Source organism: Dasypus novemcinctus, chromosome 12 (assembly GCF_030445035.2).
Source record: "Dasypus novemcinctus isolate mDasNov1 chromosome 12, mDasNov1.1.hap2, whole genome shotgun sequence".
In the NCBI taxonomy this organism is placed as follows: Eukaryota; Metazoa; Chordata; class Mammalia; order Cingulata; family Dasypodidae; genus Dasypus; species Dasypus novemcinctus.
In genome coordinates this window covers 104,533,892-104,551,436 of record NC_080684.1, presented here as the reverse complement: position 1 = coordinate 104,551,436, position 17,545 = coordinate 104,533,892, and the positions used below count along the sequence as shown (strand labels likewise).

The window sequence follows — 17,545 nt, the reverse complement described above, 5'->3', positions numbered from 1 at the left end:
AGCTGGAGGGCCCTGGAACCTGAGAAGGTGGCAGCTGCTGTGTGGGGTTGAAAACAGGTGCCTCTTCGAGGATTGGTTTCTTCTTTAGGAAAGTTGATCCAGACAGGCTGTGGATTTGGGGATCTGAACACAGGTACAGGCTGGGAACAAGTGCCCTACTGAAAGGGAGTTCTGTGAAAGCAGTACATTGAAAGGTGAGATTCCCATCCTTTTTCCTACTTTTTGGTGGCCCAGCCCGTGTTACAGCCCCTAGGCAGGAGGCTGGAGGCATCTTTTCTGGAGAAGCTGCTCCAAACAAAAGACCTAAGAGCCATGTATTTGTGAGTCTCCCATGGAAATGCCTGGATCACCCCTGACAATGCACTTAGGATGGGTCCTTCCACAAGGAGCACACTAGAGTGCAAGGCCCGCCCACCCGAAGGGGGCTGCTGCCCATTCTTACCTGTGTGGGGACATTCAAGGACCACCAGGTACTAAAGCCTCCAAAGTGAAGGAGAAGGACCCACCAAAGCAAAACAAAACAGCAGGAAAAAGGAGTTCAGGAATCCAAGACGGAGTCAGAAGCAGCAGACCTAAGAGACCAGAATGACACCAACCAGAAAGCCACGTCCTCTCGTAGCTCTTGGTAATATCCTTGTGGTTGTTTGAGACAGAATGACCTCAGAAAAGCATGTTCCTGAAGGTGGTCCATTCCTGTGGCCGTGATCCTAGTGTAGGAGGGACCTTTTGATTAGGTTACTTCAGTAAGGCATGACCAGGGAGTCCCTTATAAACAGAAGAGGCACAGAGAGACACACAGCATAGAGAGAAAGCCAGAGGAAGACAGCGCTGAGGTAGTGAAACCTGGAAGAGAAGGGAGAGACCAGCAGACGCCTTGCCCTGTGATGAGGAAGCACTGACATCTGATCTCCTGGGAGAAAGCCTCGCCTAATGATACCTTGCTTTGGACAGTTTTCTCATCCTTGAAACTGTAAACTTGCAAACCAGTCCCCAGTGTAAAAGCTTTTCGGCAGCCCAGCAAATGAAAACATTCCTGAGAGGTGAGACAGGTGTTGCTGTCACTAAAGTGAGTGACAATAAAAGATCATGAGTTGAGCTCTTGGGAATTAAAAATGTGGTTGAAATAAAAACAACTCAGTTTTAGGATTTGGATGATCAAACTGAGAAAATATCCTAGGAGGTAGAACGTAAGGCAACATGATGGCAAGTAGGAGCAAGAAGGTTAGAAAATTAGGTTCATCTGAGAGTTGCAGGAAGAAATAACAGAGGACACACAAAGGAGAAGATTATTGAAATCAAAATTCCCAGAACTCAAAGCATGAGTTAAAAGGCATTGCCTGGTGTCTTCCATAGTGAATTGTGTTGTCAAATTTTAAAACTGAGGATAAAGAGAAGATCACAATCTTCTAGAGACATAAAAATGGGTCACAGTCAAAGGAGTGACACCAGGACCCGGGAGTTCCCCACAGCAAAATGGGCAGCTGGAAGACAGGAGCAGGAACTTCACAATTCTGAGGTGACATGACTTCCAGCCTGGAATTTTATACCAGGCATGTGACCGGTCTAGGGTGAGGGAGAAGTAGACAGTTGGAGTCAAGTAGAGTCTCCAAACAGTAAGTTGTCACGTTCTCCTTCTCCCCAAAGTGGGTCAGAGTGCTAGCAACTAGGAGGTCAAGGATAAAGGACATGGGACACCCACCTGGGAGCAGAGGGATGCCTGGAAGCTGTGCCGCACACTCAGGCAGGGGCAGCCTCTCCAGGGAGGAGTGTGGGAGCAGGGGCGCGAGGGGCCGCCTCCCCAAGAAATCACAGGGTTTGACAGGTGACCCATGTATTTGGCCATACCAAGGGGATGTTTTACAGAGTTGGGCAATGTGCTATTCCTAGCCACCTGGAAAACCAAGCAAGCAAACAAAGGCACTTATTCACTCTAGAAAAAAGCACAAAATGTTGTACAAGAACGAAGTGTAACCACTGCGTGCTGTAGCTGCCACGCAACACTGACGTTCCACAACGTGCACTTGGGCTACCCTGGGGGGATATGGAGAGGAGGTTGTGTGGGAGGGAGCAATGAAGGGAGGCCCCAGGTGTTGCGGAGAGGGCCCAGGAGATGTGGGGAGGGCAGCATCCCACTGCCTGTGGGTAGACAGGCCACAGGAGCCACAGCAGGCTCACAGCCCCTTCCTCTGAGCTCCCTACTCCATCATCTTGGATGTCTTCCCTCTGAACTCCCTACTCTCTTGGATGTCTTCTCTCTGAGCTCCCTACTCTGTCATCTTGGATGTCTGCCCTCTGAGCTCCCTACTCCTCATCTTGGATGTCTTCCCTCTGAGCTCCCTATTCCGTTGTCTTGGATGTCTTCCCTCTGAGCTCCCTTTTCCTCATCTTGGATGTCTTCCCTCCTAGCTCCCTACTCTGTCATCTTGGATGTCTTCCCTCTGAGCTCCCTAGTCTGTCATCTTGGATGTCTTCCCTCTGAGCTCCCTACTCTGTCATCTTGGATGTCTGCCCTCTGAGCTCCCTACTCTGTCATCTTGGATGTCTGCCCTCTGAGCTCCCTACTCCTCATCTTGGATGTCTTCCCTCTGAGCTCCCTACTCTGTCATCTTGGATGTCTTCTCTCTGAGCTCCCTACTCTGTCATCTTGGATGTCTTCCCTCTGAGCTCCCTACTCCGTCGTCTTGGATGTCTTCTCTCTGAGCTCCCTACTCTGTCATCTTGGATGTCTTCCCTCTGAGCTCCCTACTCCTCATCTTGGATGTCTTCCCTCTGAGCTCCCTACTCTGTCATCTTGGATGTCTTCTCTCTGAGCTCCCTACTCTGTCATCTTGGATGTCTTCCCTCTGAGCTCCCTACTCTGTCATCTTGGGTGTCTTCTCTCTGAGCTCCCTCCTCCGTCGTCTTAGATGTCTGCCCTCTGAGCTCCCTACTCCTCATCTTGGATGTCTTCCCTCTGAGCTCCCTACTCCGTCATCTTGGATGTCTTCCCTCTGAGCTCCCTACTCCTCATCTTGGATGTCTTCCCTCTGAGCTCCCTACTCTGTCATCTTGGATGTCTTCTCTCTGAGCTCCCTACTCTGTCATCTTGGATGTCTTCCCTCTGAGCTCCCTACTCTGTCATCTTGGGTGTCTTCTCTCTGAGCTCCCTCCTCCGTCGTCTTAGATGTCTGCCCTCTGAGCTCCCTACTCCTCATCTTGGATGTCTTCCCTCTGAGCTCCCTACTCTGTCATCTTGGATGTCTTCCCTCTGAGCTCCCTACTCCTCATCTTGGATGTCTTCCCTCTGAGCTCCCTACTCTGTCATCTTGGATGTCTTCCCTCTGAGCTCCCTACTCTGTCATCTTGGGTGTCTTCTCTCTGAGCTCCCTCCTCCGTCGTCTTAGATGTCTGCCCTCTGAGCTCCCTACTCCTCATCTTGGATGTCTTCCCTCTGAGCTCCCTACTCTGTCATCTTGGATGTCTTCCCTCTGAGCTCCCTACTCCTCATCTTGGATGTCTTCCCTCTGAGCTCCCTACTCTGTCATCTTGGATGTCTTCCCTCTGAGCTCCCTACTCCGTCGTCTTGGATGTCTTCCCTCTGAGCTCCCTACTCTGTCATCTTGGGTGTCTTCTCTCTGAGCTCCCTCCTCCGTCGTCTTGGATGTCTTCCCTCTGAGCTCCCTACTCTGTCATCTTGGATGTCTTCTCTCTGAGCTCCCTACTCTGTCATCTTGGATGTCTTCCCTCTGAGCTCCCTACTCCTCATCTTGGATGTCTTCCCTCCTAGCTCCCTACTCTGTCATCTTGGATGTCTTCCCTCTGAGCTCCCTACTCCTCATCTTGGATGTCTTCCCTCTGAGCTCCCTCCTCCATCATTGCCCAGCACCTCCCTGAGTGGCCTCTGGCACCCAGCATCCCTGCAGCCTCCCTACATTGCCGGGCTCTCAGCTCCAGGCCCAGAGACCTGAAAGCAGACGGGGGTAGGGCGGAACAGACACAGATCTGCGGGAGTCTCCCAGGAAGTGGTCAGCACAAGGCTCTGTGATGTGACCAGTGCGAGTGACAGTGGGCATTAGCGCTCAGCTCTGGACATGCTGGGGTGGGCTGGTGCCTGAGGGATGGGGAAGGGCCATGGCTGGCCCCCATTTGGCCTAAGCCCCTTGCTGAGCTGGAGGTGGGGTGGGGCCACGTAGGAGACTCTGGGCACCGGGAGGTGCCAGTTCCTGCAGAGATGTGGGGGCTGGGGCTGGCGTTGGTGGGTGGGCAGGTCTGCCGGAGCCCAGGAGGTGGAGGTGGCAGGGCCGGGCTAGGCGGGCCCTCCAGGGGCTCAGGGGCCCGAGGTCTGAGTTTCCAGGTTGGGGAGCTGGGAGGCCTGCCTCAGAGCCCAATACCCCAGAAGAGATGGGCAGGGGCGGGGGAGGGGAGGAAGTGGTCAGGTCGGCTGCATCCTTCTCTCCAGAGACTCCGGAGAGGGGCTGGAGGACGGCCCTGGGCTTCCTGGGGGCCAGAGGGGGGATGGGGAAGGCGCTTGCTGGCTGCCCTCTCGCTGGGAGCCTCCTTGCTCTCGGCCGCCTCCTTGCTTGTGGGTCGACCTTGGGAGACCTCCTGCCCCGTTTGGCTCTGGGCACTTGGGTGCTGAGTGCGGCAGATGCTGACCGGAGCTGGGAGCCGGGGGCGGGGGGGCCGGGCCCTGGGGCTTCCAAGGAGAGGCAGGGCCGTGGGGCGCCGGCTCACGTGTGTCCCCCTCCTCAGGCACGAGCTTGTTGCAGGAGGTGGTCTACTTGGTGAGCCAGGGGGCCGAGCCGGACGAGATCGGCCTGATGAACATCGACGAGCAGCTCCCGGTCTTGGAGTACCCCCAGCCGGGCCTGGACATCATCAAGGTACCCCTGGGGCCAGCGCAGCCAGCCCCCACGGGCCGCTGGCGGCATCCTGCTGTGGCACCCTCAGCAGGCGCGGGCGGCCCTGTGGGTGGGGGAGGGGGAGGGAGAGTGCTCCTGATGCCCTGGCAGGTCCCATCCGCGGGGGTGGCGTGTCTGTGCTGGGGGTGCGGAGTTGCTGCCAGGGAGGGGGGCTTCAAGGCGGAGGGGGGCCCTGGGCCCGCTGCTCTGCCTCCCCTCTCGCCCCCGCTGTGGCTCACCCCAGCTGCCCAGGGTGTGGGGTCGGATGTGTTCGCATCGAGTGTCCGGCATGCAGCAGGAGGTAAATGTGCTCGCCCCTCAGTCGCCTCACTTCTGCCCCACTGGTGTGTCTGGAATTTCTCTCCACTCACACCCACCGCCACCTCGTCTCAGCCTCATGCCCCACGTGGCCCGTAACAATGGCCTGGGCTAGGGCCAGAGAAGGCCCCTGCGTGGCCCTTGCGTGCGGCTCGGGGCCTGCGTGCTGCTCCCGGCCTCCAGCACCTGCCTAGCTGCCTCCACACCCTCCTTCACCCGGCCAGGTTGGAGCCAACCTGGGGTCCCAGCCAGGCTTCCTCGAGTCACTCAGTAAACACCACGTGCCCGCCACGTGCCAGCACTGCTCCTGCCGAGGGCATCCACTATGAACAGGAGAGACACGATGCGGCCCTCGTGGGACTTAGGCCCGGGTGACGCAGGCAGACGAGGAGGGAACCCAGGATCTGGGCTGGAGGGGAGCGAAGCAGGAAGGTCCTGAAGGGAGGGGCCTGCAGGCAGCGGGACTGGGAGGGTGGGCCCAGAGGCCCTGGCCTCCGAGCGGTAAGAAGGCATGTGTGCTGCAGGGGTGACAGGCAGTGCCAAGAGCCTGGTGCCACGGCCCTGGAGGCAGCGAGCAGGCGCTGGGTGGCCCCAGCTGCCCTGTGAGGGGACGGACAGGCCAAGGGGGAGGCAGCGAGACTCGCGGGGGCCACGTGGGGGCCCTGCAGCCACCCCTCTGCGCCGCGCAGCGTGTGTGCCCCTTGGCCCTTCAAGGCCCATCTCGGGGCGCATTCCTCGCAGAGCAGGGTGCCCAGGCCTCTGGGCAGACCCGTGCTGTGGCATGAGGACTCCCCCAGGTGTGAGCCCCTGAAGATGGGGCCAGGGGCCAGCCTGGAGGTCGGCAATGTGGTGTTCTGGCTCCCACCTCCTTTCGGCCCTGACCCCTTCCCAGAAAGGAGACTGTTGTGGAGACCATGGGCCCCCTCGGACCCCCGGCTCTGTCTGCCCCTCTGCAGGAGCTGACGTCACCCCGCCTCATCAAGAGCCACCTCCCCTACCGCTTCCTGCCTTCCGACCTCCACAACGGCGAGTCCAAGGTAAGGGCCGCCCCCCAAGGCGAGACCCAGAGGCAGGCGCCCAGTCCCTCATCAGCACCCAGGGTGCCCGTTCCCAGAGCTGAGAATCGGGAGGCCCCTCCAGCGCTGCCGGCCGACTGCCCCGCACACTGCCCTGTGTCTGCTTTTGTCCCCTCACAACTGCCACAGCCTGAGCAGCCAGGCCCAGCAGGGGCCCAGTGAGGGCCGAGGACTCACAGCGGCTGGCCGCTCTGTCTCCGCTGCATTAGAGGCCCGGCGCCCCCTCACTGGTGCGGCAGGGCTGCCTCCACTGATGAAAAGTGGTCATGGGGGACGAAACCAGAAGGACATGGTCCAAAAATATCCTGGCAAGGACCGGGTGGACAGGAGAACCCCTCTGCTGAAACAGGATGCAAAAGCCAAAAAGCGCCTGGCGGCAGTGGGCGTGACTCTAAACGTGATGCTGGGGACAAGGTGTCGGCCTCTGAAGCACAAGAGGGTGGGCTGTGCGCCCGCTGAGCCCGCCTGGGTGGGAAGGGGCGCTGTGCTCACCGGGCTTCCCCTCCTCCCCCCAGGTCATCTACATGGCGCGCAACCCCAAGGACCTGGTGGTGTCCTACTACCAGTTCCACCGCTCCCTGCGCACCATGAGCTACCGAGGCACTTTCCAGGAGTTCTGCCGGAGGTTCATGAACGACAAGCGTAAGTGTTGCTGGTGGCTGCTGTGCTGTGGTGCCAGCCACTCTGCCCTGTCACCTCCAGCTCTGCCGCGGCCTTGCAGGCCGGTCCCCACCCCCGCTCTTCAGGTGGCGGAGCTGCGGCTAAGGAGCCGGAGGTGGCTGGCACTGCACGTACGGGGCAGAGCAGGTCTAAGACCAGGAGCTGGGCTCCTCCTGTGCACGGCTGGGCTTCCGGGAATTCCCGGGTGGAAGCACCCTCCTTCCTGCCTAGTTTCCCAGCAAGGTAGAATGAAAACAGATTCCTGCCCACGAAGCAGAGGCCAGAGCGGAGCTGTGAGCCGGGCGAGCCTTGCCCTGTGCTCCAGGATGACACGGCCTTGGCCCTGGGCAGGCAGGAGGGAGCAGGGGGCCCGGAGGTCTGAGAGTGCAGGGCAGGGCGTTGGGGTGGGGAAGGAAGTGTGAGGACTGGCGAGGAGGCGCCCTGCTCTCTTTCCTCTGCTCCTCTCCAGGCTGGGGCACGTGTCCCCAGGGGACGGGGTTAGCAGCTTCTCCAGGTCGGCCCCCTCCTTCCCGAGGCGCTCCCCATGGCCACCAGCCTCTTTGGGTGTCCCCCAGTGCTGCAGGGAGGTGGTTTAGCATTGGCACCGGGTCATGACGGGGATTGAATCCACACGGACTGAAAACACTTCCTGTTCTGGTTATGTGGCACAACGTCCACCCATATCCCCCAGCGCGGCGTGTCAGGCGTTCTATAGTGAGATTACTTGACACGATTAGGATAAAATGCAGACAGGAAGTCCAAGTGTCAGGTGCTCACAACAGAGCTGCCCCCTATTTAGATGGGATTCAGGGTGCCGAGCTGGTGCTGCCCACCCGGGCCAGGTTGAGGCCTGACCCCCTTAGTGCACTGTCGCACGGGCAGAGCTCCGCCGCCTGTAGTTTCAAAGCCCACAGGTACCTACAAGGCCCAGAACGTTCTCTGCCCCTGCAGTGAGTCTCTGCCTCAGCAGTGCCTGAGCCCTCAGGCCTCCTAAGCCTGCTGACGGCCTTCTGTCCAGCCGCTCCTGCCCTCTCCTGGGCTGCCTGGCATCTGGAAGAAGCCACTGCCTTCAGTGCCACATGTGCCCCTGCCTCTACAGAAGCAGTCCCTTGCATGGGGACAGCCGCCACAAACAGCAGTGACCGCCGCGTAGGCGCCAGCTCCACGCCTCCTGACCCTGGCACAGGCCCCTCCGCGCGTTCCAGCCCACACGCCCTGCCCACCTCTGACATTCAAGGCCACGGACGCTTGCCTTGGTCCTGCCAAGGCCTCTTGATATACATAGCAGCTTCCTGCCTTCTGCTCGTTGATTTCCTCAGACGTCCCAGCCCCGTACCAGATCTTTTGGAAGGCCTTTTTCTTCTCTGCCTGAGGTTCCGAGGAAGTTGACAAATACGGTGCAGGTGGGGCGCTCAAGTGCTCCAGTTCAGTAACAGAGCGAGGCCGGAGGGTAGAGCAGAGCGCGGGGGCCCAGGCAGCTGCCCCCGGAGCCCGGCATTGGACATGGGGCCCCCACTCAGAGGTGGCTGGCCAGGTCAGGCCTCCCCAGGGGACCTTTACAGCTGGGGGAACACAAGCTCTATGGGCAGCCTCGCTCCAAGAGAAGGGGGAGACGGGTTCTTTTCTTGGTCTCCAGTGATTCTCAACCTGTTGGGACTTGGAGGTCCCCTCGCTCAGCTTTTGCTGTGTGTAGAGAGAAGCTTGGATGAGATGGCAGTGTTCGGGCAGCCCTGTGTGTGTGTGCATCTCTGCCTCCTGGTGTCCAGGCATGTCCTGAGGGTGGGGACAGCTGCCCACAGGAGGGAGGCAGGGGTTCTGGAAGCCAGGCCTGGCAGGAGGAGCAGCTGCCGCCGCCCACAGGCCCTTCCCTGTTCTCGATAGAATGATCTGACAACTTGCCTGCGTTTTCAGATGGAGACGGAGGCTCCAAGAGGTCTCGACCTTGGGTGTCAAAACCAGGCCTTTTGGCTGAATTCTGTGCCCCCGCCTTCTGCTCATTTCTGCTTAGTCACTACCGCCCCCTTCCTGCCTTCCAGAACCCCATCTTATTGGTCATAAAATGTGGGGGGCCGGGGCCAGGTGGTCCGTGGAGCCCCTCCTGCTCCCAGCTTTGCTCCCTGAGGTGGCCTCGCAGGGCTGCTGAGCCCGGGCCTCGCGGTGCTGCCACCTGCTGGCAAGATGGCAGACTGACGCGTGAAGTGAGCGGACCCTGCGGCTCCCTGGTTGTCCCCAGCCTCCATCCCACATTTGTATTTAGAAGCTCTGTTTTCTGTTCAAAGAACAGTCCTTGCAGGCGGGAGAGCAGCTCCCTTGCCCCTGTCAGCAGTACTGGTAGGTCAGCCTCTTCATCCGGGGTCTTGCTCTGAGATGCCACCGTGGAGCCTCCACGCTGCTGCCCACGCGGGAGGGAGACAGGAGACCAGGTGTGACACCTGCCCTCCTGCAAGGCCCTGGACTAGGAACTCACCTGGCGGCGCCCAGCAGCTCTCTGGAGGGTGGGCTCTCCTCGGACCCCGCATGCAGATGCGGTGGCTCGGGAAGGTTCAGTGCTTGATCTGCGAGGCCGGCATTTCTTTGCCATCTCCCTATCTTGCCGTCCCCCAGAGCTGTCTTAACCCCCGCTGCAGCCCTCCCACTACTTAGGCCTTGAAGCCCAAACTCCTTGGCTGAGCCCGGGGCCCTGTGCCCTGCCCTCGCCTGCGCCTGGCCTATCGCCCACTGCCCACCGGCTGGCACCTTTGTACCTGCCCCTTCCCCGGCTCCCTCTTTCCTTCCCTTGATGACGTGCTGAGGAGCTGTGTCCCCCCGTGGGACAGGGCCTCCTGTGTCCCACAGCCTGCTCTGTCTTGAGTGACCCATTGGCCCATCACGTGGCCTGTCAGGCTGTGGACTCGTCTGCATCCACAGGCCTGGCATGTGCTAACAGGGCAGGCAGGCAGACAGACGGACGAGTGAGTGGCAGGCAGCCTAGCCACTGCTCCTGGGCGGCCCCTCGTGCTCGAGAAGGCAGCACTCCACAGGCAGGGCCACTGCAGGCCAAGGCCTGCCCACCTCCATTTAAAACGCCACCCCTGGGAGCCCTGTGCTGGAGCCCGTGGTGCAGACAGGTGGGTGGTGCTCCATGGTCTTCAGAGGACGTTGCGGGGCAGGCTGGACCCACTGATCAGCACCCACCGTGTGCGGGCCCTTCCCCAAACTCCAGGTCAGTAAGGTCCCGGAGGAAAGGTGGGGCTGCGCTGGGGGCGTGAGTACACTCGGCCCCACCACTGGCCTTCCATGTGCCTGGACAGGCCCTCAGCCACCTCCCACAGATGTTTTGTGGTGACTCTGGCGACCCTCTTCCTGGCAGGTCCCCTATTGCAGGTCTGTCTTAGAGCCCCCCATCTGCTGCCAACGAAATGACTGGTCTTCAGCCCCAGTTTTCTTCCAGGTGACTGCTGGTCATGCAAATCAGATGACAGGTGCTCCCAAGACCCCTGCCAGGTGCCCCACCCACTGGCTGGCAGAGACCTGGCCCCAGTGGCCAGGTCTGCACGGTGCCTGGGAGCAGGGGTGCTGGGTGCTTCCCCCAGGCTGGCCCCCAGTGGCCGGGTCTGCATGGTGCCTGGGAGCAGGGGTGCTGGGTGCCTCCCCCAGGCTGGCCCCCAACGGCTGGGTCTGCACGATGCCTGGGAGCAGGGGTGCTGGGTGCTTCCTCCAGGGTGGCCACCAGTGGCCGGGTCTGCGCGGTGCCTGAGAGTAGGGGTGCTGGGTGCTTCCCCCAGGCTGGCCCCCCAGTGGCCGGGTCTGCATGGTGCCTGGGAGCAGGGGTGCTGGGTGCCTCCCCCCAGGTTGGTCCCCAGCAGCTGGGTCTGCACGGTGCCTGGGAGCAGGGGTGCTGGGTGCCTCCCCCAGGCTGGCCCCCAACGGCTGGGTCTGCACGATGCCTGAGAGTAGGGGTGCTGGGTGCTTCCCCCAGGCTGGCCCCCCAGTGGCTGGGTCTGCATGGTGCCTGGGAGCAGGGGTGCTGGGTGCCTCCCCCCAGGTTGGTCCCCAGCAGCTGGGTCTGCACGGTGCCTGGGAGCAGGGGTGCTGGGTGCCTCCCCCAGGCTGGCCTCCAACGGCCGGGTCTGCACGATGCCTGGGAGCAGGGGTGCTGGGTGCTTCCCCCAGGCTGGCCCCCAGTGGCTGGGTCTGCATGGTGCCTGGGAGCAGGGGTGCTGGGTGCTTCCCCCAGGCTGGCCCCCAGTGGCTGGGTCTGCATGGTGCCTGGGAGCAGGGGTGCTGGGTGCCTCCCCCAGGCTGGCCTCCAACGGCCGGGTCTGCATGGTGTCCGAGGAGGGCCCTTGGCAGGGGTCAGGGACTCCTGGTGTGGCTTCTCTCGGGGGCTGCCAGCCAGGCTCAGAGCTTACTCTTTCCTTCCCTGGATTAGCAATGGTCTCGTCAGAGCTCCTGGGCAGCAGGAGCCCTCTGGAAGGTGGGAATAGGCCAACCCCTGTGCTCGGGTCTTCTCCCACCCATGTGATTCACCCTCTTCCCCCTGTCTCCACAGTAGGATATGGCTCCTGGTTTGAGCATGTGCAGGAATTCTGGGAACACCGCCTGGATTCAAACGTGCTTTTCCTCAAGTATGAAGACATGCACCGGGTGAGTCGCTGCAGGAAGCCGTGCTTGGCCATCCAGTGTGCACACACAGGGGGTGTGCGGAGCCTGCTTGCCCCACCAAGACTGCCAGTGGGGCAACTCGGGGTGCCCGGCACAGCCACCCTAAGACCCGTGACTTAGGGTGATATGGGGACGCAGAGATGTTCCCTGACGTCCCCAAGTCCCCGCTGGGCTGGTGTTTTGGTATCCAGCCTGTGCTCACCCACCCAGACCCTCCTCCCTCCCTCCCAACCCCTGTTCCAGGGCAGCGTCTGGGCTGTGTCCTGTAGGGCGTTCAATAGCCCCTGTCCACTCGTGCTCCTGCCTTAACAGCACAAGTAGAGGTGTAGCCAGATTCACCTGCTGCCACCCTTTTTCCCTGGAGGGACCCCTCTGGGACAGGATGCTGAGGTGCCAGAGCCTTGATTGATTCCCTTGCAGCCAGTATGCTGTACGCTGGCAGCTCTTAACCACTGTGTGTTGATTAGTCAGCAGATTCTTCTGGGTGCACAGTATAGCACATGGCAAGAGTGAGTGAGCACTGGATGGTTGTTGAATGAAAAGTCCACTCATGGCACGCCCGGCTCTGCCAGGCAGGGGTGATGTGGAAAGGAAGTAGGACCTTTCCTCTGCCCTTTGCCCTCACTATCTAGACACGTGAACGTATGACATCGTCACTGCCATTATCATGAGCCTGTCATGGCTGCCACATGTGCGCAGAAGTGCTTTGTGTGCGTGGTAGCACGTTGAACCCTCAGGACAGTGTTCTGCTAAGGAAGAGGCAGAAACTCTACATGCTAGGCAAAGAAAGCTTTATTCAGTCAAATGAGTTTCAAGTTATATCAAATGATGGTAACGATTGGGCAATCACAAAAGAAAGCAATCAATTAAAGACATAGGAAAGAATGAAAGTATATACAGCCACTCACCAAATCCGGGGAAGACTCAGCATCTGACCTCTCACGAGGCTGGGGAGCCCCTTTGCAGCCAATCAGAGTCCTGACTCGTAAAACAGTCCCAGGCAGCGCGTCCCCTCCTGAGGGAGGCTCTAGCTGGCAGCTTGGGGACCATCCCTTTTAAGGGGTTCAGAACCTCAGAACTCCAATGAGTCTTGGAACTCACGAGGAACGACCTCATCGAAAGTAACCGAATCCATGCGGGGGGTGGTGACCAGCCCCACCAAGAGAGACGCGGTGTCTCGGGGGGTCTTTGTTCTGTTCTCTTCGTGGTCCACTGAACAGGAGCATGAAGGTTTTCAGCTTTTAGTTTTACAGGGGATACAAACAGGTTGTGCAAATGCCATGTCTGGTAACTTGTTCCATTTAAACATTGGTTTTTTGGTTAATAGGTGAGGGGATTGCCTGCACAGCAGTGTTACAACATTCCAAAGGACAATGGACAAGTTAATTATTCACAATTCTAGTCTAAAGCAGCAGACACTATTGGTTAGAAAGCTTATGAATTCACAATTCTTAATAATAATTTTCTTGTACATCAGTCTTGCCTTCCTGGGTCTTTCCCATCAGTACAGAAACAAGATAGTTCTCCTTTTTAAAACAAACAAAAATAAACCTTTCTCTTAACCCCTCTTCTCTCATCAGCCTTTACCTCTTTTCTTGGCTGCCCTTGACTGTGAAACTCCTCAAAGAGTTGCCCACACACTTGCTGTGTCCACTTCGTCTCCTCTCCTCCTGTCTTTAACTTGAGATGGAATCCCATACCATAAAACTCACCCTTTAAAATGTATGGTTCAGTGCATCATCGCCACTCTTGTTCCAGAACATTTTCACTGCCCCCTTCTTGTTCTCTCTTGGGCCCACTTCAGTCAGGCTTGCCCCGCCATCCTCCCAAACAACCATGTTGGGACACCAGTGACCTCCACTCTGCTCAGGCCATCTCACCCACTTGCCGGTAGCTGTGGGCCGATCTGCCCCTCTCCTGGTGCCTCCCCATGTCCCTGCTCTCCTCTCCCCTTCCTTGGTGCCCCTCCCTCTTGCCCCCCAATGGTGCACACCCCTGGGTCTCCATCCCCAGGCTGCCTCTCACCTCCCCACTGATCTTGTCCAGTCTTCTGCTTTTAACGACCACCACTACAAAGTATCTGGACCAGCCATGTGCCCACTCCAGAGTGCTCTGCCAGTGGCCATGGCCTGTATCTACTGGGATGTTGACAGATAGTGCAAACTTAATACCCTACCTGAAATCTGGAGCTTTCCCCTCGCATCTTCCACAGCTGCTCCCATCTGTTGGTTTATGGCAGCTGATACCATCCTCTGTGCTGCTTGGGTAAAAAACCCTTGAATCATTGTTGACTCTCCTTTCTTTCACATCTCCATCCATTTTCCAAATCCCATTGATTGTGCTTTCAAAACATCCTCCCCAGTTCTGCCCTCTCTCCCTGGTCCAAGTCAGGGTCGTCTCTGGCCTGCAGTCTCGGCTTCCTGCTCCTCCCAGGACTGCTTGCCATTTTGCCTCAGCTTGGCAGCTGCACGGCTCCTGCCACAGCAGCCAGGGCACGTCCTTCCTCGGCTCCCATCTTGGCCTCAGCAAGCGTGCAGACCATGCAGCAGCCCCCAGCTTCTCAGACAGCCTGGTTCCGTGACAACTTTCTTGCTATCCCTCAAATTCATCCAGCAAGCTTGTTTCAGGGTCTTCTGTTTGTGTCTGGAATGATCTCCCACCCCTTGGTTGTCTTGGGTCTTTGCTCCCATGCCACCCTGTCAGTGAGATCTTCCTTGTTGGAATTTGAACCCCCACTGCACCCCCAATTCCAGTGCTTCTCTTTTATTTACTGCTCCCTCAAGTGGAATAGAGATTTTTGCTGTTGGCTTAGTAGGCTTGAGATAAATATTTGTTGAATAAGTGAATCACTCTTCAAGTGAAACTCTCATCTCCTCCTTACCAGGGAGTACTTGGGCTCAGGGTGGCTCAGGAGCTTGCCCGGGGCCTTCAGCCAGCAGGCGGGTGCTGGGCCGCTCCTTTAGAGATGACGGCACTGCAGTGAGACATTGGCGATGTGATACGCGGTACGGCCTGCGGCGTGGGCTGGCAGAAGGGGTCAGTCTTGCCGGTATGGGGTTGCTGGTACTGGGCAGAGCAGGGACCTGCCTTTCAGACGCCGGTGACAGCCTGGGCAAGGGTGTGCATCTGCCCATCCTGTTTGGAGGCGCTCAGGTAGTGGCAGGGGAGGGGGCTGGGACTTGGTCAGAGATGAGACTGAAGAGTGAGGCAGGCCCAGGTGTGGAATTGGGACTTGATCCTATAGAAATCCCAGAGGAGAGGTGGGAGGAGGAGCAGGCTATGGGTGAAGCAGGGGTTTTCCTTTGGACATGATGAGCCTGGGGCCCAGCGGAGCTGCAGAGCTGCCCAACAAGCAGATGGCTGTATGGCCCCGAGCTCAAGGGGATGCCTGGTGGATACCCAGGAGGTTAAAGTCATGGGTGAGCACAAGGCTGTGTGGTGGCTGGTGACACCGATGGCCCCGATGAATCACGGCTTCCTGAGCATGTGGTCTCCTTCTGCGCGGCCTCTAGGCTGGGCCATGTACCTCTCGGGGCCAGTGGGACGTCAGTGAACACGATGCGAGCAGAAGCTTGAAAAGCTCTTGTGCACTGGATTTGCCCTCTGGGAATGTGGCCAGTACTTTGGAAGGAAGGAGGGGGGGTGGGTGCGAGGGCCAGGCAGTGTACCTGGGAGGAACAAATCTTGAGGGAGTTCGTGCTCGGCGGGCAAGGTGGCTTTGTCAGTTCAGTGAACAGACTGGGGCCAGCCTGGGCGGCTGCCTGCGACAACACTAGCAGGTTCAGGCCACAGGACTGGAGCAGGATGAGGCTGGTCCGGGGACCAGGAGGCCAGCCGGGCCTGCGGAGCCAAGCCCAAGGAGAGATGCAAGTGGCGGTCAGTGGCTGGGGTGCGGGGACAGTGAAGTCCGTCATCTGCTTCAGAGTACCTACAGGGATGCTCTCAGTGGATTAAAGACCTCATGGGAAGGAAGGCTGGGAAGGATTTTCTAAACAAGGTTACTCTAGAAGTTCCCACCACGAAGGGAGCCGTTGGTTAAAAGAACAGGGGACACCCTTCTCTACGTCAGAACACAGAAACAGAGAGAAAGCAATCCAAGGCTAGGAGAAGCAACATGTAACATACAGAATTTACAAAATGTGACTGGTCATAATCTAGAGGGAACTTCTGCAAGTCAGTAGGAAAAAGACACAACTGAGTAAAAAAGGGCAAAAGGCAGGAAAGGGCGATTCAGAGCAGAGGCCCCTTAGCTGCTGGGACACCTTACCAGCGGGTGGAGGGATGACAGTGGACATGGCGGGATCTCACCGCGGGGAGGCTATGGGCCAGCGGGGCCCTCTTCCACCTGTCATCAGTGTGTGTGAATCGGTGCCAGTGCTTTGGGGACAGCTGGCAGGCTCTCATAGAGCTCATGCAGGACCGCAGTGCTCACCACTCGCCTGCAAGCCCAGGGCACCGACCAGGACGTCTGGGCAGTGCTGTGTGAAGCCTCTGCCTCGGCCAAGAGTGCGGGGATTGACTGCGTTAGTCAAGGTGGCTGCGCTGGAGGGCGGGCGGGGTGACTGGAGGCAGCCGCTCGGGGCCTTCGAGGCTGGCATGTCTGTGTTGCTGGGACTTCAGAGATGTGGCCGGGGAACCAGGCACCAGAGTGCTGTGGGAACACCAGCTTGGGTGTCAGCTTGGGACGAGCAGAGGCTGACGGTGTGAATTTTAAAAAGAGGATGGACTCTCTGCCAGCAGGGGAAGCTGGTCCCTGTCTGGGCTAGGTCACCACCGTCATCCCTCTTGATCCTGACCATCAGCTGGGAGGAGGCTGACCAGCTGGACGGGGCAGCGCTGGGCTGGGAACCCCGCCATGGGATTCCAGGAACCCCGCCCCTGGCTCCAGGCCACGCCCGCTGCCCCTGGCCACAGCCCACGCACGCCTCCTTTCCAGGCGCTCGAGCTGCCACCAGGGCCTGTCGGAGTCCCGAGCTCGGCTCCCTCACCTCACCTCCGAGCGCCCTGTTGCACAGGGCTGGGTGCAGGTTGGCAGCACAGATCCGCCCCTTCCTCTCGAGCTGGGTGGTGCCCCAGGGGTGGGCAGAGCTGATGGGGAAGGCCCGTTGCTCCAGCTCCTGCTTCTAGGCCTGCCGCTTCCCTGTCGTGCGGCTTCCCTTCTGAAGGCCAGGCTTCTTTAACTGTTCTGTTGATCCTTTCTTTTTTTCAATGACAGTTCAAATAAAGGCTTTCTATTCATTTGCTTATTCTGCCAATCTCCCGCCCTTCCATGCCCTTCCACCGAGTTTGCTTGTGTGTGTGGGGGTGGCTGAGCATAGCACGACCTTCCCCCCAAGAGCACTTGGTCTGATGGGGTCAGCGCAGTCGTTCCTGTAGGCATCCAGGGAGGAACAGACCCTGAACCCAGCTCCCCAGAGCTTTTTTAAGGTCTGGGAAACGCTTAAAAAAAGCAGGTGTCTCTGTCATTGGACTTTTTAAACCTCGGAGCAGAAAGATCTCCAGCATTTCCCTGATGTGTGCGGCAGACATGTGCGCTCTGAGGGCTGCCTGCCGACGGCTTGTGGCTCCGCTTATGAGACACGGGGTGCTTCGGGGTTTGCCAGGGGAGGGGGTCGGGGGGCAGGTGTGCACGGGTCTCCCCTCCAGGCTGCTGGGCTGGGCCGTCATCTCCCTGCTGTGGGTGCTGGGCAGGGCCATTGAGGACTTTCTGTCCAGGGCAGAATCGCTGGCTCTTGCTTCGGACAAGTGGCGCTTCTTCCCAGGTCGGTGGCTGGGGCGTGGGGCCTGCCTGAGGCCCGGGGCTTCCTTCCTCTCCGGTGCCATCTAGATTCCAGCTGGCAGGAGGGGGCAAGGGGCAAGAAGAGAGGGAGCTGGGTTTTGCTCCCGGCAATATTCTGAAGTACAGTTTTTACCTCTTGTTGCTGTTTCCACGTTACCACAGCTATGTCAAAGCCTCACCCGTGCTCT

General features: G+C 58.9%; 1 protein-coding gene across 2 annotated transcripts in view; it reads left to right on the top strand.

Annotated features, from left to right (window-relative positions):
• The window catches only part of SULT4A1 (sulfotransferase family 4A member 1), a 34,654-nt gene that overhangs the window by 12,370 nt on the left and 4,739 nt on the right, over positions 1-17,545 (top strand). For both annotated transcript variants that reach the window (XR_011650330.1, XM_004456424.3), the window contains exons 2-5: positions 4,732-4,862; positions 6,155-6,235; positions 6,790-6,916; positions 11,466-11,560. Coding sequence is in view for 1 of the 2 variants with exons in the window: in XM_004456424.3 (XP_004456481.1) it covers positions 4,732-4,862; positions 6,155-6,235; positions 6,790-6,916; positions 11,466-11,560 (434 nt within the window). In the remaining variant the exon portion in view is untranslated. The remainder of the gene's footprint in view (positions 1-4,731; positions 4,863-6,154; positions 6,236-6,789; positions 6,917-11,465; positions 11,561-17,545) is intronic.